Source organism: Bubalus bubalis, chromosome 11, assembly GCF_019923935.1.
Source record: "Bubalus bubalis isolate 160015118507 breed Murrah chromosome 11, NDDB_SH_1, whole genome shotgun sequence".
NCBI classification, from domain to species: Eukaryota; Metazoa; Chordata; class Mammalia; order Artiodactyla; family Bovidae; genus Bubalus; species Bubalus bubalis.
This window is the reverse complement of record NC_059167.1, coordinates 41809234-41836712: the sequence shown is the minus strand read 5'-3', so window position 1 is coordinate 41836712 and position 27479 is coordinate 41809234. Positions and strand designations below refer to the sequence as shown.

At 39.4% G+C, this 27479-nt stretch overlaps 1 protein-coding gene across 11 annotated transcripts in view; it reads left to right on the top strand.

Moving 5' to 3' along the window:
- CEP152 (centrosomal protein 152) overlaps nucleotides 1-27479 on the top strand; it is a 143405-nt gene that overhangs the window by 99032 nt on the left and 16894 nt on the right. For 5 of the 11 annotated variants that reach the window (XM_044924989.2, XM_025295545.3, XM_025295548.3 and 2 more), the window contains 3 exons: nucleotides 421-577; nucleotides 822-925; nucleotides 3523-4868. The exons of 1 other annotated variant lie outside the window; for it this stretch is intronic. In XM_044924989.2, coding sequence (XP_044780924.2) covers nucleotides 421-577; nucleotides 822-925; nucleotides 3523-4559 — 1298 coding nt within the window. In that variant the 3' untranslated portion in view covers nucleotides 4560-4868. Of the gene's footprint in view, nucleotides 1-420; nucleotides 578-821; nucleotides 926-3519; nucleotides 4869-27479 lie in introns of those variants that run through there. 5 more of the 11 variants (XM_044924991.2, XM_044924987.2, XM_044924990.2 and 2 more) reach the window with 1 other exon arrangement.

The following is a 27479-nucleotide window of genomic DNA, read 5'->3' as shown; positions in this document are numbered from 1 at the left end:
TCCTTTCTCTCTGTGTCTACGTCTGTCTTCCTTGCTGCCTCACCCTTTCAGTATATTTCTTTTTTCTCTTGTCTTAACTTGACATGTAATTGAAATGCATAAATTTCTGTGCCTCATATTAACGATAATTTCTTGTCTCAGTGTTTAAAAATATGACAGTTTCCGTAGGGGATATGCTGTGTTTCCCTGACCATATTTGTGTTCTGTCATCTTTCTAACTGGACTTTTAGATGACTTCTCCTTTTAGTCTACCAAAATGGTGACCGAAATATTCCATTTTAATGATGGTGGAAAGCTATAACATTTAAGCTATATCTCCACTCACTTCATCTCCCAGAAAATTGGTCTGAAGTCTGCCTCTCTTATTTTGAAAAAACTGCCAATAAACATGCATTTTGTGGGGATTCCCCCCGCCCCCAGGTGATATGCTTCGTTATATTCATGAGAGTAAGGAAAGAGCTGCAGAAGTGGTAAAAGCAGAGGTGTTGCGAGAACGTCAAGAAACCGCCCGAAAGATGCGCAAATATTATTTGATTTGCCTCCAGCAGATTTTGCAGGATGATGGGAAGGAGGAAGGGTAAGTTCTGTCTAAACAATGTGTCCTGAGAGTACCAGGACAGCATTTTGTCATTTTGTAAGCATTTTCCTTAGCCACAGAATTAACTGTATCTACATGATGAGTAGAGGGTTAAGAGAGGCTTAATGCCTGTGCTACTCTTAATGGTGGCAGAGCATATAGGAAAAACAGAAATCCTGGGGCTAAGGAAACTCATTTTCTTCCTGTAAACTGTATTAATTTTATATTCTGGAATTCCCCACAGGGCTGAGAAGAAGATCATCAATGCTGCTAGCAAGCTTGCTATGATGGCAAAATTGCTGGAAACACCTATTTCTAATAGATCCCAGAGCAAAACTGCACAGTCAGGTATGTGAAAATGAGTTACTTGAAATATTTTTCTCCCTTTCTTTTAGATATTTAATGTTTTTAGTAGGAGAGTGGGGAATGTAAGGAGTGAGAGCTAATTTAGCAAATTATATGCATATTTTACTTAAACTGGAAAAACAGTGTAGTAGGCAGACTGAGCTTGCCCGTCAGCTTCATTTTGCTGCTTCTATTCCTAGAAGGATAGAAAGGATTTTAAGTGACAATATAGAAGGAGAGAAAGAAGAAAATATAACTGAGCTTTTAAAAGTTATAATTGCTAAATTAGAGGCTGTGAGAAATCCCTGAAAGAAGACAGGCGTTTTCAGATTGAAGGTGGAAACCTCAGTTCAGAGCTCCCAGAAGACGACAGTTACAAGTGGGAGCAATATGGAAACTGTTCTACACAGGACGGTAGTGGTATATTCCAGAAGTAGTAAGCCTAGGGGATACCAATGGGGTATTGGTATTCCAGAGCAACCAAAACCAGGTGGGGGCACCCTCTTTATTTCTGCTTACTTCCCTTTCTGAACCCTGGTACTAAGCTGGGTGAGAGCAACAGAAACAGAGTCTGGGAACAGGGCAGTACTCTAGGTGGCTGCACACACCAAGGAGAAACTGAGAGCTCACGTGCCCAGAGTATCAGCAATTAGGTCTTTCTGCTCTGCGGCTCATTCCTTTCCACTCCACTTCCAACTCCTTTAAACAACTGGCAGATACTGTGCTCAAGACATCTAAAAGATATGCATTCAACTGAGAATTACTATATATTTATAGAAAGCAGCACCATGAAAAAAGAAACCAAACTTAAGACATAGCAAAAAAAAAAGCAATCCTCAAAACAGAGCTTGCTGCTGCTGCTGCTTAGTCACTTCAGTCGTATCTGACTCTGGGTGACCCCATAGATGGCAGCCCACCAGGCTCCCCCATCCCTGGGATTCTCTAGGCAAGAACACTGGAGTGGGTTGCCATTTCCTTCTCCAATGCATGAAAGTGAAAGTGAAGTCGCTCATTTTCTTCCAAGTTTTACCCTTACGACTTTGAAAGTTATATATTCTAATTCTCTATTGAAAGTGAAGTCACTCAGTCATGTCCGACTCTTAGCGACCCCATGGACTGCAGCCTAGCAGGCTCCTCCGTCCATGGGATTTTCCAGACAAGAGTACAGAAATAGAATTAATAGAACAAACTACAGGATGTGAGAATGTTAGAAAAATACGGTATCCTCAGAGATATGTAAGAGGATATTGTAGAGGAAACTAACAATATGCTAAAATTTATATCATTTTCAAGAAGATACAGATACTTCTAACTCTGGAGCTTGCTGGAAAGATACAAGTTTAAGTATGTGTATAAAAATTTAAGGCTAACACATGGGGAGACTAAGCCTATGCACCACAACTGCTGAGCAGGTACTCTAGAGCCTGTGAGCTGCATCTGCTGAGCCCTGTGCCCCAGCTATGACGCCCCTGCACTCAGAGTCTGTGTGTCACGACTACCGAAGCTTGTGTGCCCTAAGCCTGTGCTCTGCAATAAGAGAAGCTACTTCAGTGAGAAGTCCTCACACCCCAACTGGAGTGTAGCCCCCGCTCACTGCCGCTACAGAAAGCTTGCACACAGCCCCGAAGACCCAGCAGAGCCAAAAATAAATTTAAAAAGAAAAATAATTAAGGCTAACTAATAATTAGAATATATAACTTTTTTTTTTTAATTTTATTTTGTTTTTAAACTTTACATAATTGTATTAGTTTTGTCAAAGTAGTAAGGGTAAAACTTGGAAGAAAACGTTTTCAATCTAATAAAGGAAAAATACATCTGGAAAGCATAGGTAAATGGAAAATAATAGTAGATTGAAACAGCAGTCACACTAAACATGAACTGCTTAAACACAGTAATAAAAGAGCATAATTTTCAAACAGCTTTAAAAATTCTAGACATATGTTATTTCAGATAAGACCATCATCAACAATTCAAAATACAGGGCTAGAGAGTGATATACCAAGCAATGTAGATTGATATTAGGTAAACTATAGCGTTAAAAACAGTATTAGGTAAATGAGAGGTAGCATTAAACTGACCAAAGTAAAAGTTCATAATGATAAAAGGTACAGCTTCCCAAGAAGCTACAAATGAGAAGCTTTCCCAAAGCTCAGCTGAACTTCTGGAAAGCGAAAAGCAAAGATTGTTCAGGAATTCCTGAGTTGAATGTTGGTAAACATTCTTCAAATAGAAGCACAAAGATTATTTGTGTAAATTTTGGAATGGTGATGTGAAGCTTGGCTATAAAGGGGCAATGGCATATAACATGAGAAGTTTTCTGGATTCGATCTAATGTTCCCAGCAGTTGCAATCAGTGGATAATAATAATAGATTTCAATAGCAAAATTACTCAGCTTTATCATATATATATATATATATATATATATATATATAAAAGAAGATTTTAAAATGTCTAGTATTGATGTCTTTGAGAATGATTAAAATATATATGTATTGCTTGGAAATATATAAAAACATGTTTTATCCCCCCCTCCTCTTTTAGTGTTAATTTTCTGCTAATTCTGTTTTCCCCTAATTTTGTGTTCCCTTGTACATAGAAGTATTACCTCTGACTTCAGAGAGGCCCACTGGAGTTGAAAAATCAAAAAGAAATGATGTGAATCAGAATACACCATGTCACACGGAAAGCAAATCAAACAGTCTAAAAACGATCCCCAGAAGTATGTGCGACCAAGTTCCTAAGAGGAGGGCTGCCTGTAACCTACAAAGCCGATTAGAGGATGCAGAGCGTGGGGACAGAAAGCCCGAGTGTTCCAGAGAGTCGCATCTGGACTTTCAGTTCAGGGATAACAGTCGCAAACACGTAGACATTTTGCCAAGGAGTGTTTCTCCTGAGTTTGTGCCTTGTGAAGATGAAAGAAGCTTTGATTTGCACAAGAAAAAAGACCTTGGTGATCCTGGCTCTGAATCACTCCAGCACTCAAATGCACACCCCTTCCTTGGAACCTTTGGAAATAAACCTTCATCTCGATACACCCCTGATCTTTCTGAGTCTGAATCCACACACATTACTTTTCGAAGTCCTAATGAAAGACTTGGTTTAAAAGTATATAAATGTAATCCACTAATGGAAAGTGAAAATGCTGCATCTGAGAAAAGTCCGAGTTTGGGTGTTAAGGAAGTTCCAGTAAAGGATGTAGGGGACCTGAGTGACTCTTCAGGCTGGCATTCCAACACTGCCACTCTACCCTACAGCAGTCATGAAGCGTCATTTTTGCATGGTGGGCCGCAAGACACCCTGGATTCGCTCCTTGAATCTGTGAATTTCAAACAGTTTTCAGCAGCTAGCTATCTTTCAGACTCAGAGAAAAACAACATGATTCGTCAGCCTACGAAATGTCAGAGTGGTCATGCTCCAGACCTGTCAGAAGAAACCACATATTTCCAGCCAGGGAAGAGCAGCGTAACTCTTGGACACCCACCTCATCATAAAGCTGATGTATTAAAATCAGAATTCAAAACACTGAGCAGTACAGTACCACCTGCCATGTGTCCGCTGCCTTCAAGAAAATTAATTGCTCCTCTGTCTAGCCAGCAAGATAGTGGCTTTGATAGCCCATTTGTCAATCTAGACTAATTGTTGTAGAGTATTTAAGAAGAATCATTAATATATTGACAAGAAAACTGAAGGGAAGACTTGAAACTGAAATATTTGTGGGCCCTGCATATTTTGAGATGTTTTAGTAACATCTGACTATGATATAAGTAAAGTATTCTCATAAAATTACTGAGATATTAATGTTGCCTTCATCTTCTTTAGTGGTGTGTGTGTAATCTGCTTCTGTGTGATGCTTATATTTGGTTGCTAAACCATCCATTTTTATACTTATAAATTAGCTCTCTGTGCAGTTTTAAATTATTTAAATAAACTTGCATATGGTCTGTAGAATTGTTATGAATTGTTTTTTAATTCACAATGTAGAAATGTTATGTTGGCATATTTGAAATTCACCCAGAAAAATGTATCAATTTTGATTTGTTATGTATGATCAGCCAGATTTAATTTTTGAAGTTAGCCATGTTTAATGAGTCTATATATTTTCTCTGCACATAGTTTACCTGGAAATATCTGCTCAAACTTTTGATCCTGCTTTCAGTTACTGGAAATGAAGTATTGCGAGCATTGCCACAGACTATGTACCTGTATCCTCACTTCATTATTTCAAAATTAGCTTGCATTTTTTTTAGTTGGCGTTTGTGTTATTTCAGATCTCCTGTGACACGCAGAGATTTTGTCTCTCTTATGGTTTCACAGTCTTTCCTTCATCTGAAGCATTACTTTTTAAAAATGGAAATAATCTTTGTCATACAGCCCCAAATTTTAAACTATTAGATTTTTATGTTCATTTATAGTGCAGAATTGGCTAACTTATTAATGCTGTGGTTGACGGTTACATTCTAAACCATGCAGAAATGAATGACCACTTGAATATGGTTGCCTCTTTTTTGAATTCCTAGAGATGGGTATTAAAGTATTAGGTGTTTGCCTTTAATACCCATACCCTAGTATGGGCATTAAAGTATTAGGGTATTAAGTATTAGGTACATCTTGAAAATGCCATAGCTTTCTCTCATCTGTCACCCCAAATGTATTATGGACTGTATTTGTGGGTTTATCCCGTATATTTGGCTTCCCAGGTGGCTCAGTGGTAAAGAATTTACCTGCCCATCGATCCCTGGTTTGGGAAGATTCCCTGGAGGAGGAAACGGCAGCCCACTCCAGTATTCTTACCTGGGAAATCCCATGGACAGAGGAGCCTGGGGGGCTACAGTCCTTGGGGTTGCAGACACAGACATGACTGAGCGATGGACACTAACAAACTGATTTGTCCACCAGGCTAACTTTTATGAAGGCTGGATGGGTGGCAAGGTGCATCATCCTCCTGCTGATAACCATCTCTAAAAGCAAGAACCTAGAAGTGAACCTTATAGGAGCTGGAAAGTTCTGTAAACTGGTGACCAGATATCGATAAACCTAAATATTAGCACTGATTTCGGTGCTTGAGTTGACATGAAGTTGGAGAAAGGAACACGCTGCCATCTCTTCAAAATCTTATTTGTCTTTCTGAAGATACAGTGCTTTTTCTCCAATGATTAGGGTGTCATTTCTCACTCTAGGAAAACTAAACCAGCTACATTTATCTTCCACATGGAACTAGTTGGTTCTTGAGTATTTTGAGTCCTGGCTATTAGCAAACTGAGAATCAAACCCATTGCTTTCCTAATTTTTCATCTTTGTGTGTTTGTTTTAAGTCCTATTTTAACCCTTAGCATCAAGGCTAAAAGTGGAAATCTTGCTCCTTTTGTGGTATCTTTAATCTCTTTTTGGTATCCATAATTTCAAGAGGCTTAGATTACTTTATTTCATACACCTATACATAACCACCAAGAAAGGTATACACTGGTTAGTGTATACGTGAAGGGACCACACAGCCAAACTACCACAGTTTAAATCTGTCTGAAGGGTGATGTCGATGTCAGAACAAAGAGACAAGAGGAGCCCCATAAATGTCACTGTCACATAGATCTCACTTCATCATGATTTTAATCTTGTTATATGTTTCTGCATTTCATTTGTCAACATCATGTTAGAGACTTTCATGTGCATGCTCACAGGGGATACTGATCTCTAGTTTTCTTGTCATACCTGTCTTGCTTTGACCTTAGTCTTGGGTGAAATAAGGGACATTAATTACCAACCCTTCGGAAATTAGAATGATTATAAGAGAATATGACAAGCAACTTTACTTGAACAAATTGGACAACTTAGGCAAAATGAAACATTTCTTGTCTAATATAGGTACTTAAACTTTTGAATTTCCCTCTAAGCACTGTATAAGGCATACTTATAAATTTTGACACGTTGTGTTTTTGTTTTCATTTAGTTCAAAATATTTTCTAGTTGCCCCTGTGATTTCTTTTTGGACCTATTTATTATTTAGAAATGTATCACTTACATTTGAGATTTATCTTTTGGGCCTAGCATATGACCTAGCCTGGAGAATGTTCCACATGCATCTGAAAAGAATGCATATTCTCCTCTCATTTGGTAGAGTGTTAAAAAATATGTTAGGTCAAGTTGATTGATAGTATTGTTCAGATCTGCTGTAGCCTTGCTGATTTTTGGTCTACTTGTTCTGTTAGTTATTAATACTGGGACATTTTCAACTACAATTGTTCATTTGTCTATTTCTCCTTTTGATTCTCTGATACTTGCTTCTATCAGTGAGACAGGTATGCCAACAACAATTCTCTCTCCATTTTTTACTTTGTACTGTATTTCAAATTCATTTTAGAAGGATGGCATTTGATGGATTTAGAATTCTCTGCTGGCATTTCCCCACCCCTGCCCCAGGCCCTTTGATTATGTCATTCCACTGCCTTAAAGGCCACCATATGTTTGCTGAAAAGTTAGCTGTGAATTATGTTGTTCGTGTATTCTGAACTGGTTTTAGGTACATATATCTTAATATATTTGTTACATAAAAGGTACTGACCTTTTATCATTATAAAATCTCTTTTTATCTAGTAATATTTCTTAGAGTTCATTTTTAAGATATTACTACAGCCATTCCAGCTCTTATGATTATTGTCTGCATGCCATATCTTTTTTGTCCTTTCTTTTTTAACCTATTTATGTCTTTTGATTTCAAATGGGTCTCTGAAAGACAGCACATTGTTGGATCTTGCTTTTTTACACAGTCACTATTTGCTTTTGGATTGGAGACTTTTAGTCTGTTTAATAAAATTATGATTGGACTTACTACATTTGCCATTTTACTTTTGGCTTTCTCTATTATTCACTTTCTCTGTTTCTCTTCTGTGATATATGTCTGTTTTTTCCATATCTTATGCCTTTTTTGTTACTAAGTTGCTTGTTTCAGTTCAGTTCAGTTACTCACTTGTGTCCGACCCTTTGTGACCCCATGGAGCGCCGCACGCCAGGCTTCCCAGTCTATCTCCAACCCCCAAAGCGTGGTCAAACTAGTGTTCATTGAGTCAGTGATGCCATCCAACCATCTCATCGTCTGTCATCCCCTTCTCCTCCTACCCTCAATCTTTCCCAGCATTGGGGTCTTTTTTAGTGACTCAGTTCATCGCTTCAGGTGGCCAAGGTATTGGAGTTAAAGCTTCAGCACCAGTTCTTCCAATGAATATATTCAGGACTGATTTCCTTTAGGATGGACTGGTTGGATCTCCTTGCAGTCCAAGGGACTCTCCAGAGTCTTCTCCAATACCACAGTTCAAAAGCATCAGTTCTTTAGTACTTAGCTTTCTTTATACTCCAACTCTCACATCCATACATGACTACTGGAAAAACCATAGCTTTGAGTAGATGGACCTTTGTGAGCAAGGTAATGTCTCTGCTTTTTAATATGCTGTCTAGTTTGTCACAGCTTTTCTTCCAAGGAGCAAGGGTCTTTTAATTTCATGGCTGGAGTCACCATCTGCAGTGATTTTGGAGCCCAAGAAAATAAAGTCTCTCACTGTTTCCATTGTTTCCTCATCTATTTGCATGAAGTGATGGGATTGGATGCCATGATCTTCGTTTTTTAAATGTTGAGTTTTAAGCAAGCTTTTTCACTCTCCTCTTTAACTTTCATCAAGAGGCTCTTCAGTTCCTCTTCACTTTCTGCCGTAAGGGTGGTATCATCTGCGTGTCTGAGGTTATTGATGTTTCTCCTGGCCATCTTGATTCCAGCTTGGATTCATCAAGCCCAGCATTTCGCATGATGAACTCTGCATATAAGTAAAATAAGTAGGGTGACAATATACAGCCTTGACATACTCCTTTCCGTATTTGGAACCAGTCTGATGCTCATGTCTGGTTCTAACTGTTGCTTCTTGATCTGCATGCAGATTTCTCAGGAGGCAGGTCAGATGGTCTGGTATTCCCATCACTAAGAATTTTCCACAGTTTGTTGTGATCCACACAGTCAAAGGTTTTTGAATAGTCAATAAAGCAGAAATAGATGTTTTTCGGAAACTCTCTTGCTTTTTCAATGATCCAACAGATGTTGGCAATTTGATCTCTAGTTCCTCTGCCTTTTCTAAATCCAGCTTGAACAACTGGAAGTTCACGGTTCACATACTGTTGAAACCAAGCTTGGAGAATTTTGAGCATTACTTTATAGTGTGTGAGATGAGAACAGTTGTGCAGGAGTTTGAGCATTCTTTGGCATTGCCTTATTGTAGGATTGGAATGTCTCTGGCGTCTGGAGTCTCTGGCGGAGGTGTGGGTCAGCTGTGGCCTGCTGCAGGGTTGGGTGCACTGAGTGTAGCAGTGTGTTCATGGGACCTTTTGAAGGAGGTTCATGGGACCATTATAGTCATTACCTCCACCATAGTTTGGCCTCAGGTCAAATAACAGGGAGGGAACACAGCCCCACCCATCAACAGAAAACTGTATTAAAGATTTACTGAGCATGGCCCCACCCGTGGTTGGGGTGCTCATGGTTGGGGCATAGACTTGAGTTATTGTGATACTGAATGCTTTGCCTTGGAAACGAACAGAGATCATTCTGTCGTTTTTGAGACTGCATCCAAATAGTGCATTTTGGAATCTTTTGTTGACTGTGAGGGCTATTTCGTTTCTTCTAAGGGATTCTTGCCCACAGTAGTAGATATAATGGTCATCTGATTATCTGGATTGTGAACATATTTTTGGAATAGTTCTTCTGTGTATTATTGCCACCTTTTCTTATCATCTACTTGTGTTAGGTCCATACCATTTCTGCCCTTTATTGTGCCCATCTTTGCATGAAATGTTCCTTTGGTATCTCTAATTTGTTCTAGAGCCAGACATTGTGGAATGTAAAGTCAAGTGGGCCTTAGGAAGCATCACTACGAACAAAGCTAGTGGAGGTGATGAAATTCCAGTAGAGCTATTTTAAATCCTAAAAGGTGATGCTGTGAAAGTGCTGCAACTCAATATGCCAGCAAAATTTGGAAAACTCAGCGGTGGCCACAGGACTGGAAAAGGTCAGTTTTCATTCCAATCCTAAAGTAAGGCAATGCCAAAGAATGCCTACACTCCTGCATAATTGCACTCATCTCACACGCTAGTAAAGTAGTGTTCAAAATTCTCCAAGCCAGGCTTCAGCAATATGTGAACCGTGAACTTCCAGTTGTTCAAGCTGGATTTAGAAATGGCAGAGGAACCAGAGATCAAATTGCCAACATTCGCTGGATCATGGAAAAAAGCAAGAGAATTCCAGGAAAACATCTGTTTCTGCTTTATTGACTATGCCAAAGCCTTTTACTGTGTGGATCACAATAAACTGTGGAAAATTCTAAAAGAGATGGGAAGACCAGACCACCTGACCTGCCTCTTGAGAAACCTATATGCAGGTCAGGAAGCAACAGTGAGAACCGGACATAGAACAACAGACTGGTTCCAAATAGGAAAAGGAGTACGTCAAGGCTGTATATTGTCACCCTGCTTATTTAACTTCTATGCAGAGTACATCATGAGAAATGCTGGACTGGAAGAAGCACAAAGGAATACGTCAAGGCTGTATATTGTCACCCTGCTTATTTAACTTCTATGCAGAGTACATCATGAGAAATGCTGGACTGGAAGAAGCACAAGCTGGAATCAAGATTACCGAGAGAAATATCAATAACCTCAGATATGCAGATGATACCACCCTTATGGCAGAAAGTGAAGAGGAACTAAAAAGCCTTTTGATGAAAGTGAAAGAGGAGAGTGAAAAAGTTGGCTTAAAGCTCAGCATTCAGAAAACAGATCATGGCATCTGGTCCCATCACTTCATGGGAAATAGATGGGGAAACAGTGGAAACAGTGTCAGACTTTATTATTTTGGGCTCCAAAATCACTGCATATGGTGACTGCAGCCATGAAATTAAAAGACGCTTACTCCTTGGAAGAAAAGTTATGACCAATGTAGATAGCATATTGAAAAGCAGAGACGTGATTTTGCCAACAAAGGTCCGTCTAGTCAAGGCTATGGTTTTTCCAGTGGTCATGTATGGATGTGAGAGTTGGACTGTGAAGAAAGCTGAGCACCAAAGAATTGATGCTTTTGAACTGTGGTGTTGGAGAAGACTTGAGAGTCCCTTGGACTGCAAGGAGATCCAACCAGTCCGTTCTAAAGGAGATCAGCCCTGGGATTTCTTTGGAAGGAATGATGCTAAAGCTGAAACTCCACTACTTTGGCCACCTCATGTGAAGAGTTGACTCATTGGAAAAGACTCTGATGCTGGGAGGGATTGGGGGCAGGAGGAAAAGGGGGTGACAGAGGATGAGATGTCTGGATGGCATCACCGACTCGATGGACATGAGTCTGAGTGAACTCCGGGAGTTGGTGATGGACAGGGAGGCCTGGCGTGCTGCGATACCTAGGGTCACAAAGAGTTGGACACGACTGAGCGACTGAACTGAACTGAACTAAGACTTTTGGATAGCAGGCATTCTGACTGGCATGAGATGGTACCTCATTGTGGTTTTGATTTGCATTTTGCTGATAATGAGTGATGTTGAGCATTTTTTCATGTGTTTGTTAGCCATCTGTATGTCTTCTTTGGAGAAATGTCTGTCCAGTTCTTTGGCCCATTTTTTGATGGCTCTTTTATTTTTCTGGAATTGAGCTGCAGGAGTTGCTTGTATTTATTTGAGATAAGTTGTTTGTCAGTTGTTTCATTTGCTATTATTTTCTCCCATTCTGAAGGCTGTGTTTTCACCTTGCTTATAGTTTCCTTCGTTGTGCAAAAGCTTTTAAGTTTAATTAGGTCCCATTTGTTTATTTTTGCTTTTATTTCCATTACTCTGGGAGGTGGGTAATAGAGGATTCTGCTGTGATTTATGTCAGAGAGTGTTTTGCCTATGTTTTCCTCTAGGAATTTTATAGTTTCTAGTCTTACATTTAGATCTTTAATCCATTTTGAGTTTATTTTTGTGTATGGTGTTAGAAAGTATTCTAGTTTCATTCTTTTACAAGTGGTTGACCAATTTTCCCAGCCCCACTTGTTAAAGAGATTGTCTTCTCTCCGTTGTATATTCTTGCCTCCTTTGTCAAAGATAAGGTGTCCAAAGGTGTGTGGATATATCTCTGGGCTTTCTATTTTGTTCCATTGATCTATATTTCTGTCTTTGTGCCAGTACCATACTCTCTTGATAACTGTAAACATTCTAAGTTTGATTAGGTCTCATTTGTTTCTTTTTGTTTTTATTTTTTTTGCCTTGGAAAACTGATCTAACAAAATATTGCTATGATTTATGTCAAAGTGTTTTGCCTGTGTGCTCTTCTAGGAGTTTTGTGGTATCATAACTTAATTTACGTCTTTAAACCATTTTAAATCAAGATTGCCGGGAGAAATATCAATAATCTCAGATATGCAGATGACACCACCCTTATGGCAGAAAGTGAAGAGGAACTAAAAGGCCTTTTTTTTTTCATTGTTTTTTTTTTAAATTTAATTTTATTTTTAAACTTTACAATATTGTATAAAAGGCCCCTTGATTAAAGTGAAAGAGGAGAGTGAAAAAGTTTGCTTAAAGCTCAACATTCAGAAAATTAAGATCATGGCATCTAGTCCCATCATTTCATGGGAAATAGATGGGGAAACAGTGGAAACAGTGTCAGACTTTATTTTTTTTGGCTCCAAAATAACTGTTGATGGTGATTGCAGCCATGAAATTAAAAGACGCTTACTCCTTGGAAGGAAAGTTATGACCAATCTAGATAGCATATTCAAAGGCAGAGACATTACTTTGCCAACAAAAGTCCATCTAGTCAAGGCTATGGTTTTTCCAGTGGTCATGTATGGATGTTAGAGTTGGACTGTGAAGAAAGATGAATGCCGAAGAATTGATGCTTTTGAACTGTGGTATTGGAGAAGACTCTTGAGAGTCCTTGGACTGCAAGGAGATCCAAGCAGTCCATTATGAAGGAAATCAGCCCTGGGTGTTCTTTGGAAGGACTGATGCTAAAGCTGAAACTCCAATATTTTGGCCACCTCATGTGAAGAGTAGACTCATTGGAAAATACTCTGATGCTGGGAGGGATTGGGGGCAGGAGGAGAAGGGGACAACAGAGAATAAGATGGCTGGATGGCATCACTGACTTGATGGACATGAGTTTGAGTGAACTCTGGGAATTGGTGATGGACAGGGAGGCCTGGTGTGCTGTGATTCATGGGGTCTCAAAGAATCGGACACAACTGAGCGACTGAACTAAACTGAACCTTCTTTTTTTTTGCTTTTATTTTTATTAATTTTTTTTCCTGTAAATGTTATTTTATTTTATTTATTTATTTTTAATTTTATTTTATTTTAAACTTTACAATATTGTATTGGTTTTGCCAAATATCGAAATGAATCCACCACAGGTATACATGTGTTCCCCATCCTGAACCCTCCTCCCTCCTCCCTCCCCATACCATCTCTGGGTCGTCCCAGTGCACCAGCCCCAAGCATCCAGTATCGTGCATCAAACCTGGACTGGCGACTCATTTCATATATGATATTACATGCATTTCAATGCCATTCTCCCAAATCATCCCACCCTCTCCCTCTCCCACAGAGTCCAAAAGACTGTTCTATACATCAGTGTCTCTTTTGCTGTCTCGTATACAGGGTTATTGTTACCATCTTTCTAAATTCCATATATATGCGTTAGTATACTGTATTGGTGTTTTTCTTTCTAGCTTACTTCTCTCTGTATAATAGGCTCCAGTTTCATCCACCTCATTAGAACTGATTCAAATGTATTCTTTTTAATGGCTGAGTAATACTCCATTGTGTATATGTACCACAGCTTTCTTATCCATTCATCTGCTTATGGACATCTAGGTTGCTTCCATGTCCTGGCTATTATAAACAGTGCTGAACTAAAACCATTTTGAATTTATTTTTGTATTTGGTGTGAGGGAGTGTTTTCATTTCAGTAATTGACATGTAGTAGTTCTTTTAGAACTAACACCCAAAAAAGATGTCCTTTTCATTATAGGGGACTGGAATGCAAAAGTAGGAAGTCAAGAAACACCTGGAGTAACAGGCAAATTTGGCCTTGGAATATGGAATGAAGCAGGGCAAAGGCTAATAGAGTTTTGCCAAGAAAATGCACTGGTCATAGCAAACACCCTCTTCCAGCAACAAAAGAGAAGACTCTACACATGGACATCACCAGATGGTCAACACCGAAATCAGATCAATTATATTCTTTGCAGCCAAAGATGAAGAAGCTCTATACAGTCAGCAAAAACAAGACCAGGAGCCGACTGTGGCTCAGATCATGAACTCCTTATTGCCAAATTCAGACTTAAATTGAAGAAAGTAGGGAAAACCACTAGACCATACAGGTATGACCTAAATCAAATCCCTTATGATTATACAGTGAAAGTGAGAAATAGATTTAAGGACCTAGATCTGATAGAGTGCCTGATGAACTATCGAATGAGGTTCGTGACATTGTACAGGAGATAGGGATCAAGACCATACCCGTGTAAAAGAAATGCAAAAAAAGCAAAATGGCTGTCTGGGGAGGCCTTACAAATAGCTGTGATAAGAAGAGAAGTAAAAAGCAAAGGAGAAAAGGAAAGCTATAAGCATCTGAATGCAGAGTTCCAAAGAATAGCAAGAAGAGATAAGAAAGCCTTCTTCAGCGATCAATGCAAAGAAATAGAGGAAAACTACAGAATGGGAAAGACTAGAGATCTCTTCAGGAAAATCAGAGATACCAAGGGAACATTTCATGCAAAGATGGGCACAATAAAGGACAGAAATGGTATGGACCTAACAGAAGCAGAAGATATTAAGAAGAGGTGGCAAGAATACACAGAAGAACTGTACAAAAAAGATCTTCACAACCCAGATAATCACGATAGTGTGATCACTGACCTAGAGCCAGACATCCTGGAATGTGAAGTCAAGTGGGCCTTAGAAAGCATCACTACAAACAAAGCTAGTGGAAGTGATGGAATTCCAGTTGAACTATTTCAAATCCTGAAAGATGATGCTGTGAAAGTGCTGCACTCAATATGCCAGCAAATTTGGAAAACTCAGCAGTGGCCACAGGACTGGAAAAGGTCAGTTTTCATTCCAATCCCAAAGAAAGGCAATGCCAAAGAATGCTCAAACTACCACACAATTGCACTCATCTCACACGCTAGTAAAGTAACGCTCAAAATTCTCCAAGCCAGGCTTCAGCAATATGTGAACCGTGAACTTCCAGATGTCCAAGCTGGTTTCAGAAAAGGCAGAGGAACCAGAGATCAAATTGCCAACATCTGCTGGATCATGGAAAAAGCAAGAGAGTTCCAGAAAGACATCTATTTCTGCTTTATTGACTATGCCAAAGCCTTTGACTGTGTGGATCACAATAAACTGTGGAAAATTCTGAAAGAGATGGGAATACCAGACCACCTGACCTGCCTCTTGAGAAATCTGTATGCAGGTCAGGAAGCAACAGTTAGAACTGGACATGGAACAACAGACTGGTTCCAAATAGGAAAAGGAGTACGTCAAGGCTGTATATTGTCACCCTGCTTATTTAACTTCTATGCAGAGTACATCGTGAGAAATGCTGGGCTGGAATAAACACAAGCTGGATTCAAGATTGCCAGGAGAAATATCAATAACCTCAGATATGCAGATGACACCACCCTTATGGCAGAAAGTGAAGAGGAACTCAAAAGCCTCTTGATGAAAGTGAAAGTGGAGAGTGAAAAAGTTGGCTTAAAGCTCAACATTCAGAAAACGAAGATCATGGCATCTGGTCCCATCACTTCATGGCAAATAGATGGGGAAACAGTGGAAACAGTGTCAGACTTTATTTTTTGGGGCTCCCAAATCACTGCAAATGGTGACTGCAGCCAAGGAATTAAAAGTCGCTTACTCCTTGGAAGCAAAGTCATGACCAACCTAGATAGCATATTGAAAAGCAGAGACATTACTTTGCCAACAAAGGTCTGTCTAGTCAAGGCTATGGTTTTTCCTGTGGTCGTGTATGGATGTGAGAGTTGGACTTTGAAGAAGGCTGAGCGCCGAAGAATTGATGCCTTTGAACTGTGGTGTTGGAGAAGACTCTTGAGAGTCCCTTGGACTGCAAGGAGATCCAACCAGTCCATTCTGAAGGAAATCAGCCCTAGGATTTCTTTGGAAGGAATGATGCTAAAGCTGAAACTCCAGTACTTTGGCCACCTCATGCAAATAGTTGACTCATTGGAAAAGACTGTGATCCTGGAAGGGATTGGGGTCAGGAGGAGAAGGGGACGACAGAGGATGAGATGGCTGGATGGCATCACTGACTCGATGGACGTGAGTCTGGGTGAACTCTAGGAGTTGGTGATGGACAGGGAGGCCTGGCGTTCTGCGATTCATGGGGTCGCAAAGAGCTGGACACGACTGAGCGACTGAACTAACTAACTAAGTCCAAGTTTTCCCAACACCACTTGAAGAGACTGTCTTTTCTCCATTATTTATTCTTGACTCTTTTCTCATAGAGTAATTGACCTTAGTTACATGGGTTTATTTATGGGCTGTCTATTTTGTTCATTGATCTATATGTCTGTTCTTGTGCCAATATGACACTCTTTTGATTACTTTAGCTTTGTAGCATATTACAAAGTCTAGAAGGGATATGCCTCCATCTTTGTTCTTTTTCTTCATATTTGCTTTGGTATTTCTAGGACTTTTGTGTCTTTATTTGAATTTTAGGATTATTTGTTCTCGTTCTATGAAAAAATGTCTTGGTATTTTGATAGTGATTCCATTAAATCTGTAGATTGCTTTGAGTAATATGACCATTTTAATAATATTCTTCCAGTTCAAGAACGTGGGATATCTTTCCATTTCTTTGAATTATCTTCAGTTTCTTTAACGTTTTATAGTTTTCAGGATATAGGTCTTTCACCTCCTTCAATTCAGTTCAGTTGCTCAGTCGTGTCCGACTCTTTGCGACCCCATGAATCGCGGCACGCCAAGGTTATTCCTAGGTTGTTTTTCATGTGCTTTTACACGTGTTTTTTCTTTCCTCTTTCTGATATTGCATTATTAGTGTATAAAAATACAACAGATTTCTGTGTATTAACCTTGTATCCTACTACCATGCTGAATTCATTTATCAGTTTTAATCTCCAACTTTGGGGTCCTCTGTATAGAGTATCATGTTATCTGCAAATAGTGACAATTTTACCTCTCTCTTCCCGTCTGGATACATTTTATTTCTTTTTCTTGTCTGATTTCTGTTGCTAGGACCTTCAGTACTTAAACAGAAGTGGTGAAAGTGGGCATCCTTGTCTTTTGGGTTTTTTTTAGACATCCTTGTCTTGTTCCTGAATTTAGCAGGAAGCCTTTCAGTTTTTCACTGTTGAGTATGACTTTTTGGGTAAATGAAATTGAGTCTTCAGATCAGATCAGTTCCTCAGTCGTGAGGCTTAGAGAGGTTAAATAATTTGCTCAAGGTTAACACAGTTAACACATGGCAGAGCCAGAAGTCACACCCAGGTCTTTTTTTTTTTTAATGAACTTTTCACTTAAATTAGTTTTATATTCACAAAAAGGTTGCAAAGATAGTACAGCGTCTGTATGCCTCCCACCCAGATTCCTCTATTTAAAAAAAAATTTTTTTAGTTATTTATCTATTTGGCTGTGCTGAGTCTCTGTTGCTTTGCAGGGGCTTTCTCTAGTTGCGGTGGGCAGAGGCTCCTCTTTGTTGTGTTGCGCGGGCTCCTCGTTGCCGTGTCTTCCCTTTTTGCAGAGTACAGGCTTTAGGTGCATCGTCTTTAGTATTTGCAGCACACAGGCTCTAGAGTGTGGGCTCAGTAATTGTGCCACACCGGTTTAGTTGCCCCAAGGCATGTGGAGTCTTCCTGAAACAGGAATGAACCCATGTTCCCCGCTTTGGCAGGATTCTTATCCACTGCGCCACCAGTGAAGTCCTCTCCAATTGTTAACAGCCTCCAGAATGATGTATTTGCCACAACTAAGGAACCAATTTCATCTAGCTTATTTCCCCCCTTTATTGTTTTACTCCAGAGTTTATGGTCTTAATCCCTATGCTGTCTTTATTTGGCTTGGTTTCTGGCTTCCCTGACGGCTCAGCAGGAAAAGAAATGCCTGCAATGCAGGAGACACAGGAGATGCGGTGATCCCTTGGTTAGGATCCCCTGGAGGAGGAAATGGCAACCCACTCCAGTATTCTTGCCTGAAAAATCCCGTGGACAGAGAGGAGCCTGGCAGGCTACAGTCCAAAGGGTTTCAAAAAGTCAGACATGACTAAATGACTACAAAGCACGCATGGGTGAATTAGAATTCATTTTAAAGGGAAGTTCTTTCCTCTTTCCTCTCCTGCTTTTCCGCCTATGTTCCCATGAAAGAAAATGAGTTCAGCGGGCTTCTCTACATGTAAAATGTGTCTAACTTGCTTTCTTGGTAGGACATGTGAAAAATAATAGGTCTTAGTGGAGGTTTATGGATTAGGGCATTATATGGAGTTTATGTTGCAATTCCAAATTTACCAACACAACTGGAAAACCCATAATACAATAGAACCATCTTTTGTAATTTTAAAATCCAACCAGTAGTGATTCATCTAAAAATGAAAAGACATTTAGAATTTTCCTAGTAGTAAATATGCCATTCCAAAACTTCTTGATATCATTATAGCATTTTTTTCTTAAGGACCAGAACAGGAAATTAATTAGAAATCAAAATGTTAAGTGCAATTAAAGAGAAACTTCTTTATTTTTAAAAGTAACATAAATGGAATGGCTTTTTTCCATAAATTTCGGGAATAATATGGAAATTTTGTGATCAAATTAAATCTTGTGCTCTTAAAAATGTTGTTTAATGTGTAAATTGAATAGAACTAACAAAATATGTGGTTTTAAAAATTGTTTTGTTTTGGTTCAGACATAGTCCCTCTCTGAAGGATTTTGTTTTCTCACAACAAATTTGATTTGGCAGTTTTATTAATCGTGTTGTGTACTTTATGAACTGGACCAAATTTTGCTTCCTGTTCTCTGATCTTATGAACCATAGAAATGCAGTTCATTTATAAGAACATAGGGTGAACCCAGGTCTTGCATTATCACAGTGGCCCTATAGACACTAATGGTTTTATTGGCTGCCAGTGCGTCTTTCTGGAGATTTTTTAAAAAATGTACAGTTTCACAATTTGCTCTGCAGAAACTCCAAGACTGATTATTCATCAAATAGTTACTTTGATTTTTGAATGCCCAAGTATTCCCATGAATGAATTCAAATTTCTGTTTTAATTGGCCAGAAGTTTTTCAGAATTCTTACCTGCTGGGTTTCTTAAGGCTTGGCTCATGTATAAATACAGAAAAATAGCATATGCCTTTGGGGTACCTATTAATATAATGGGTCAGTTGGCGAGGGCCACTTTCTAGATATCTTACCTACTGAAAGCAAATTATCATCTTCCAGTTGCCTCCTGAATAAATGTGGTAGGAAGTTCACTTTTAAAGGTCTTTTCCATGGAGCAAATCGAATTGTTAACATATATTTGCCCAGTCTGAAGCAAAAGTGAATACCAGTAGAAATTCCCAACTTGCTCAAACTCAAAACATTAACCAGAGATTAACCAGAGGCTCCCGTAGGAGAAATGAAAAATTCTATTTTTCTTGGAAGAAGTCTTCAAAGATTATAGATCCAAACACACATGGGTTTGAGCAGCATAAGATTTTAAAAAAGATCTCGAAAAATGAAAATGTCTTGTCTCTACGTTCCTCAGAGTAATTAACATATTGTAGCTGACAAATTCTGTGGCCAAATAGAGAGAAGCCTGCAAGTTGAAAAATCTGGAAGGCTCTGACTTCCCATCTCTGCCTAAGAGCATGAACAAACATCAGCTGTCTCCCCCTTTCCATCAGCCTGCTTAGACTCAGACTCCCAGAGAAGGGGCAGAGATAAGTGGCAGAGGGACCAAATCCCGGTGCCAGAACTTAGCTTTCAAAATGTTCCTTGGGATGAAGGCTCAATTCAGAACACCCACTTGGCCAGAGAAAGGGTTTTGGAAACAGCAGAGTGGCTAACATTCTTCATTCTTTTGTGCTCATTTTCCAGCAAGGACAAATATTTGATTATATAATGAAGAAGTTATGTCTCCTGGCACCCAAAGAACTGACCTACAATGACAAATGTGCAACTTATTAAGCAAATTCCACGGGGCCTGCAACACGTACTAGTCGTTTTCTCAAGACACGTAGTTGCTTTACCACCAAGAGCCCTTTCCCAGTGCTTCCAGCTGGCAAATCGCACTCTCATTCGGATCCATTACTTCGTAATCACACAAAGCTTCTCTGTGGCTTTTTTAAAACAGAAAATAACTTGACGTGCTCTCATTTGGTTTTGCTGCCATGATTCTAGAGACCATAGATAATCATTTAAGCCCAAGCCTATGATGTGCATTTCTACTGGAGAAAAAACAGAGCAAGAGAGCCCCCTCCCCGTGAGTCTCATCTATACATACCGCCTCTTTGTTTCCTTAATTGAGATGCACGTCCTGAGCAGAGATGCCTGGTTTCTATTTAAATGGCTCCAAAATGTGTTCCCTTTGTTCTGGAGTGCTCACTAAAGCTAGTCCAGAAAACTTGGCTCTAAGGGCTACTGGAGTTTCTCCTTTTCCAACAAAACATGTGGGATGGGTGGTTGTGCCAACGGTGAGCATAATCACAGCAGCTCATTAAGTTGACTGGCACGAATCCTGAGTTTGCTGAGGAGGAATAGTATTATGAGCGGAAATACCTCCATGGGGAGTATTGCGTCGCTGTCATAACAGGTTAAGCTTTGGAGAGCCTTAGGAAGGAGATAAGGATTGCAGTAGCTGCTGGTTGTGCATATTTCACTTGTATCCAAACATACATTGCAGTTGTAGTATATAGAATGATTTATATATATATGGTGAGAATTTGTTCATAAGTCAGTTTGTCTTGTTTTTAAAATACTCATAGATACAAATGGTAGTTGAACCTTTCAAGATGTAAAGTGAAAAGCCTCCTTTCCAGCTCTGACCCCCAGTTCCCTAGTTGTCCACCTTATAGCAGAATCTTCTACTCTCAGTCTATGTACACAGGTGTATATGCATATACAGCTCCTATTTTATGTAAGTGGTAGCATGTTATATTCTGTTCTGTACCTTCCTTTTACAACAAAAAATGTAAAGCAAGCTTTTTTAATGCTAAAAAATAATGAAAACTGGATATAAAAAAATCAGTCACATAAGTATGGGGTGGTCCTTCACAGATAAGTTATGACTGGAGTGTAGGGTGAATTTCCAGTGGGGACAGCCATCATTACCCCAAGGTTGGAGGGAGGCAACCTGGCAAAGGAGGACAAAGCTAAACATAGGCCTCCCTGCTAGCCTTCTCTTCTGCCTTACTGCTCTGCGTCTCTTCCTCTAGACCTTCCCTCTGTGCTTTTTCCACCATCCATCCGCTTTCCCACCCCTCTTCCTCTCCCTTCCTCTGCAGGTTATTCACTCAGTTCTTTTAATCTACTCTTTTCCACCTCCATCTCTTCCACCAGGCCATTCTTCTGGATTCTTTGACTAGTGCCCTTTCTTGCCTTTGAAGTTTTTCTTCTTTAGTTGGAGGGCAGGAGCTGCCTGTGGTAGTGAGGGTCATGAGAAGGACATTCAGGGTCACACCAGGCTGGGTCTGAAGAGGGTGACATTGAGCTGGTGTCAAAGAGGAGGTTTCAGGGTCTGGAATCAGATTGCCTTCCCTGCCTGCTCAACTGTAAGAAGTAGTGTTATCTGCCGGGGTTCAACTAGGGAGGGAGAACCAGTAGGAAGGATAGAGAGAGAGAGGGAAGTAGGTAGGTAGATAGATGGATAGATATTAAGAGACTTATTACAAGGAATTTGCTTATGCAGTTGTGATGGCTAAATAAGCAGGTCCAAAGTCTGTAGGACAGGCAGTCAAGAAGAGAGGTATGCAGCTTCAGTCATTGTCTATAGTCAGAGTCTCTCTTATAAGGCCTTCCAGCCTATTTAGTTAGGCCTTCCCAGGATAATATCCCTAACTGAAAGTGATGATTTTGTGTGACTTAAAATCACTCAGATCAGCAAACTCCCTTCATAACAACACTGAAATTAGTTTTTGATTGAGTAACTGGAAGAAGGGATGTGAATGTAACAGAATGTCTGTCATTTTCTTTCCATCCTTCAACTCTTACAACAGAATATCATTTCTAGCCCACATTGTCCAGAAACATATGAGAAAGGGAATTCTGCATCATACAGTTTAACTCGAGAAAATTGAAATACTACAAAGTCATCCCAAATAGTTAACATGCTGAATAGTTAGATGAATGCCCCAGTCCTCACCAGGTATCCTAGAAGGACTTGGAGCTAGTTTGCTTTTTTTTTCTTTTGCTTTCCTGCTGCTTTTGTGGTGTCCTTAAGAAATGGCATGGGCAGAAGTAGGACATTCCTTACCCCGTCTCTGGCTTCCAGTTGGGTTTGGCCAATGGGTCGTGCTGGCAGGAGATAGGAGAGAAGAATAGTGAAGTCCAAGTGTTTAATTCCCTGGCTCCAGCCCTTGGATTATCTCAGGATGCCTGTGTCCCTGAACTAAAGGGAATACTTCCCTCAAGGCGTCCTTCTCTACACCAGCACTTCTCAAGCCGTATGTGCTGAAGGACCAGGTTTTGTTGTTTTCATTTCATCATCGACTGATCTTGTTGATCTTTTATAGTAGGATGCTATAGGCTTGTATGTCTCAGTAAAGTCAAATAGTTATAAAAGTTTTAAGCTACATTCTCTTGATTTTTGTGCTCTCATCTCATTGTGGGCCACTGGTTTTGCACACTGGAACCTACTTACAGGCCACACTTTGAGTTGCGCTGCTTTCCATGACTCTCTGGGTCGGAGTAATCTCTCCCTCCTCTCATCGCTTAAAGCTTGGGGATAGAGTCAGTCCAGTTGTTACTAGCCTTAGGGTTCCCACATTAGCTCTATGGTTACCCCACATCTACACCTTTATAAATAAACCATTCTCAAATCATCCCATTTTGATTATTATGTTTCCTGTTACAGATTGTACTACTCTATTTTTAAAAGCATGGTCAGTACTTTTACCATCATTTACTAGTTTATCAATTCAACATATTTTTCACTTAATATTTAACTGGCATGGCTCATTAAAATTTTTATATAGTTTTCTTAATCTATGCATGTGTTATTGAGTTATTTAGATTGTAAACCTTGGAATGTTAAGACCATGCTTTGAATCGAGAAGATGTGAGTCATATGGTACACTAATTTGAGTCTGAGCCCTCCCTGAAGGATTAGTGGCTTTTCAGAAAGCTGTTTGCAAGAGGGACGTAAGTGCCTCCAAGGAGATAAAGCATCATGATGGAGAGGAGTCCTCATAGAGAAAGAGAAATTCTGAACATGGCGTGGTGTTTGCCTCTCAGATTACTGTGTAGGCTAATGCCTGAGGCCCTTGGATGACAGTGTAGTTGTATTTAACCACGGAAAGCTGGTTCATGAAAACCTTTTTAAAAATCGACATTGTAGGTTAGCACACCTAACTCCTCCCTCTGACAATGTGCAAAGCAAAGGAGATAGCAGTTTGCTGGCAGAGGTGGTGGTGTCAGGGATGTGCACAGTGTTCTGTGGAAGTAGTAAACTGTAGGCATCAGAACATTATATCGAAACTTACATGACATACATGTGAGTTTCTGAACTTTCCTATGCTTACTCACATGCAGATCAGGTAAGTATGTCCCAGATAGTGCGTGGACACAATTAGGATTTAAATTTGAATTTCAAATAAACTAAAATACTTGTTTAGTGTAGGTATATCCCGAATATTGCATGGGACTCACACTAAAAATTACTTGTTCATCTGAAATTCATATTCATTTGGGCATCTTATATTTTAACTGACAATCCTAGTCATTAATCTTCTCTCCTTGGTCATAAAGGTAGGCACGTGACTTAGACCTGGATAGGGATGCACATTAAGACTCAAGCTTAGGGAGTCGGTCTCCTTCTAGGATTTTATGTATGGTTGTTGAAAGAAAAAGACATTGTCTTTCTGAAATGAAGTCAGTTTTGAGATCCTCTTCCATTAGCCAAGTGAAGGAAAGCATATACTGATCAAATGCAACACAGTGACTCTGGAATCAAATGACAGACAGAGAGGCAGACCTGGCGACACTGTCCACATAACATAGTTTGAGTTGGATTTCTGTCTTGTAACTGAAGAGTCTTGCTTCATATTTTGTGACTCTGGAAAGATTGCATGAATAGTTCCAGGTCACAGAGTTAGAAGTTAGTTCATCTATCTAGAGCTTGTCTGACCCCTAAGTTAATGCTTTCTCTACTTTGTCATTCTGCAACTACTAGGAAATTTAAAAAATCATGAAACCCTGAAGAAATAGAGAACGCGTGTGTGACTAGATTCTTCTAATATCTAGTCCTCTGAGCTGAGTCTCCAGTAGAGCCCTACCAAGGTACCACCCTCCTTCTCCTTCCTCTGTTCCTCCTTCCTGTCCCTTGAAACTGACTCCCCAATAATAAAAACCAGAAGCCAAGGTCTCCTAAACTACTCTGAAAGAAAAGATGAACTAATTATGTTAAAATCATTGTTCTTGAAAGTAAAAATGTTAAACCTATGGGTTAGGGGTCTCTAATCATCTTAATGTGAGGGAATACCCCCGCCACCTAAGACATTTTTCCTTCAGCCTTCACGGTACAAAGAACTAGAAACACAGTTAAGGTTCTGAGGTCTCTTTACATATTACTAGTCAAGTGTTGGAAACGCAGGAGTTGCTCTGCACTTTCATTAAGAATAAGTTGTTCGGATGAAATATCTTTTCTGAATTAAGAATCAGGGCATCTTTTGATCACTGTAACCCAGTTGTAAATAAAAAGAAATCTAGAGATAAAACAGGCACTGTGGTTCTCAGGAACTGCTCTTGTTCCATTAGCAAGAGTACAGAGAATCCCTAGCCCCAGGCTTAGGGCTTTATTCCACAGAATAGAAAATTTCCACATGGAAATTGTGATTCCCTCACATTTTTGTATTTTAAAGCAATTAAGTGAGATTGGTCTGGGACAGTAGACATTAGGCAGTAATTACAAATATAATTTATATAGGATATCCAAATTGAGGTGTAGTATGCTGTCATCTAATGTTTTACTCCCCTCTAGTGGATTTTTATATAGCACACGATACCATAAGTATGCTATAGGATAGCAGATTTTAGAGGAAAAAGTAATTTTAAATGTCTTTAAAGCATGTTCATGTTCTACAGAATTTCTATGCAACTTTTTAGAATTTCAAAGGTAAAAAACTTAAATTTGGAGTTCTCTTAGTCTCAACAAATTTCTATACAATTCTTTGGAATTTCAAAGTTAAAAAACTAAACTTGCAGGTATTTCAGTACATACTCCTATTTTGCAGGCGAAGAAACCAAGACCCAGAAAGGGGAAATGATTCACCCAAGATCACACAGTTGGTTTCTAACTGAACCTCTCATTACTAATAGCAATATGGAACATGTAAACCTCTGGTTTCCACTGAAGTAGCCGACATGTCCACTCAGATGCTTGTTAACTGAGGAAAGAATTATGTCTTGGAGGAAATTGGGAATTAAATTCAGTAAATGTATTACGGGTTCTGAGCACTCTGGTGGGGAGGGGCTTGCACTGGGAAGGGAGGGTTAAGTGTTAACAAGGACCTAGAGATGGACATACTGACCAGGTAAACCTGTTTGGCTTCCTCTTTGCTAGTGCTGATGGGGCAATACCTGCTCAGAGGTGTCTTTTGGTTTAGAGATATTTCTGTTTTATAGTCTGAATTCTTATTGTAATATTCAGCTCTGCTTATTCTCCTAAAACCTTCACCATCATTCTTCAAAGAATTCCTGCCTCCCCCTGCTCTCCAGATAAACATAAACTTTCTTTTTTTTGGTATTGGAAATTTCTATTTGAGATACAGTACTAATAGTTTTTAAAACTTGCTATATAAAAGTAATTCTAATTCAATGTAGGAAATATATTAAAATATTTTTTCATAAAAGCATGAAAATCTTCACAATGCTGATTCACTTCAAAAATGTCTAAGATTCTAATAGACTGGTCTTCCACAGATAACAACTCTAAACTCTGTGCAAAATGAAATAAATGAACAAGCAAAAGCTACCTGAACAAAATTAAACAGGTTATGGTGACAAATTGTCATTTGGAAGAAGGAAATAGCAAAGAATGAATTTTCTTGGTTTTTTTAAGCTTTTAGCTTCGAGGCATACTACATTTGGCCACTTGGGGCAATTAAAGGGCTTCCCAGTGGGTGGAGTGGTAAAGAATATGCCTGCCGATTCAGGAGACACAGGTTTGATCCCTAGGTCTGGAAGATCCCCTAGAGGAGGGTATGGCAAGCCACTCTAGTATTCTTGCCTGGAAAATACCATGGACAGAGGAGCATGGTGGGCTACAGTCCATAGGGTCACAGAGAGTCAGACACAACTAAAATGACTTAGCACGCACAGCCTCTGGAAACTTAGAGAAGAATCTTAGCAGTGAGAAAGCCAAGAGGGGAACCTAAACTTCTGTGTAACTTCTGTTATCTCAAATTCTGCCTGAATGGGCCAGAGTCTAAGTAGCTTAAATGAGAAAAGAACATCTGAACTGAAATTTGAGTTTAGTGCCCAAGAAACTAGATTTTAATAGTTTAAATCCATCTACTAAACCAACCAAACAGAAAACAAACAAAAAGTAATACTCTTCTGAGAAACATAGTAGGATACATTTTCCCCAGATAATGTTTACAAATGTCCAGGATAAAACCCTAAATTATTGAACATAATAGAAATACACTATAAGATCTATTATTGAGAAAAATAACAGTAAACATAGGTAATACCAAATATGATCTAGTTGTTGGAATCAGAAGACAAGGATTATTTTATTGAATTATAGTTGATTTACAATGTGCAATCTCTGCTATGTAGCAAAGTGACTCATTTACATATAGACATTATTTTTTACATTCTTTTCCATTTTGGTTTATCATAGGATATTGATTCATTATGCTTTATCATAGGATATTGAATAGTTCCCTGTGCTACACAGTAGGACCTTGTTTATCCATCCTATATATAATAATTTACATCTGCTAATCCCAAGCTCGAGTCCTTCCTTCCCCCACCCACCTTCCCCTTGGCAACCACAAGTGTATTCTCTATTTCTGTAAGTCTGTTTCTTTTCTTTAGATAGGTTCATTTATGCCTTATTTTAGATTCAACATATAAGTGATATCTTATATGTAGCCACCAGGCATCCCTGGTGGCTCAGAGGTTAAAGCGTCTGCCTGCAATGCGGGAGACCTGGGTTCAATCCCTGGGTCAGGAAGATCCCCTGGAGAAGGAAATGGCAACCCACTCCAGTATTCTTGCCTGGAGAGTCCCATGGGTGGAGGAGCCATGGGTGGAGGAGCCTGGTGGGCTACAGTCCACGGGGTTGCAAAGAGTCAGACACGACTGAGCGACTTCACTTTC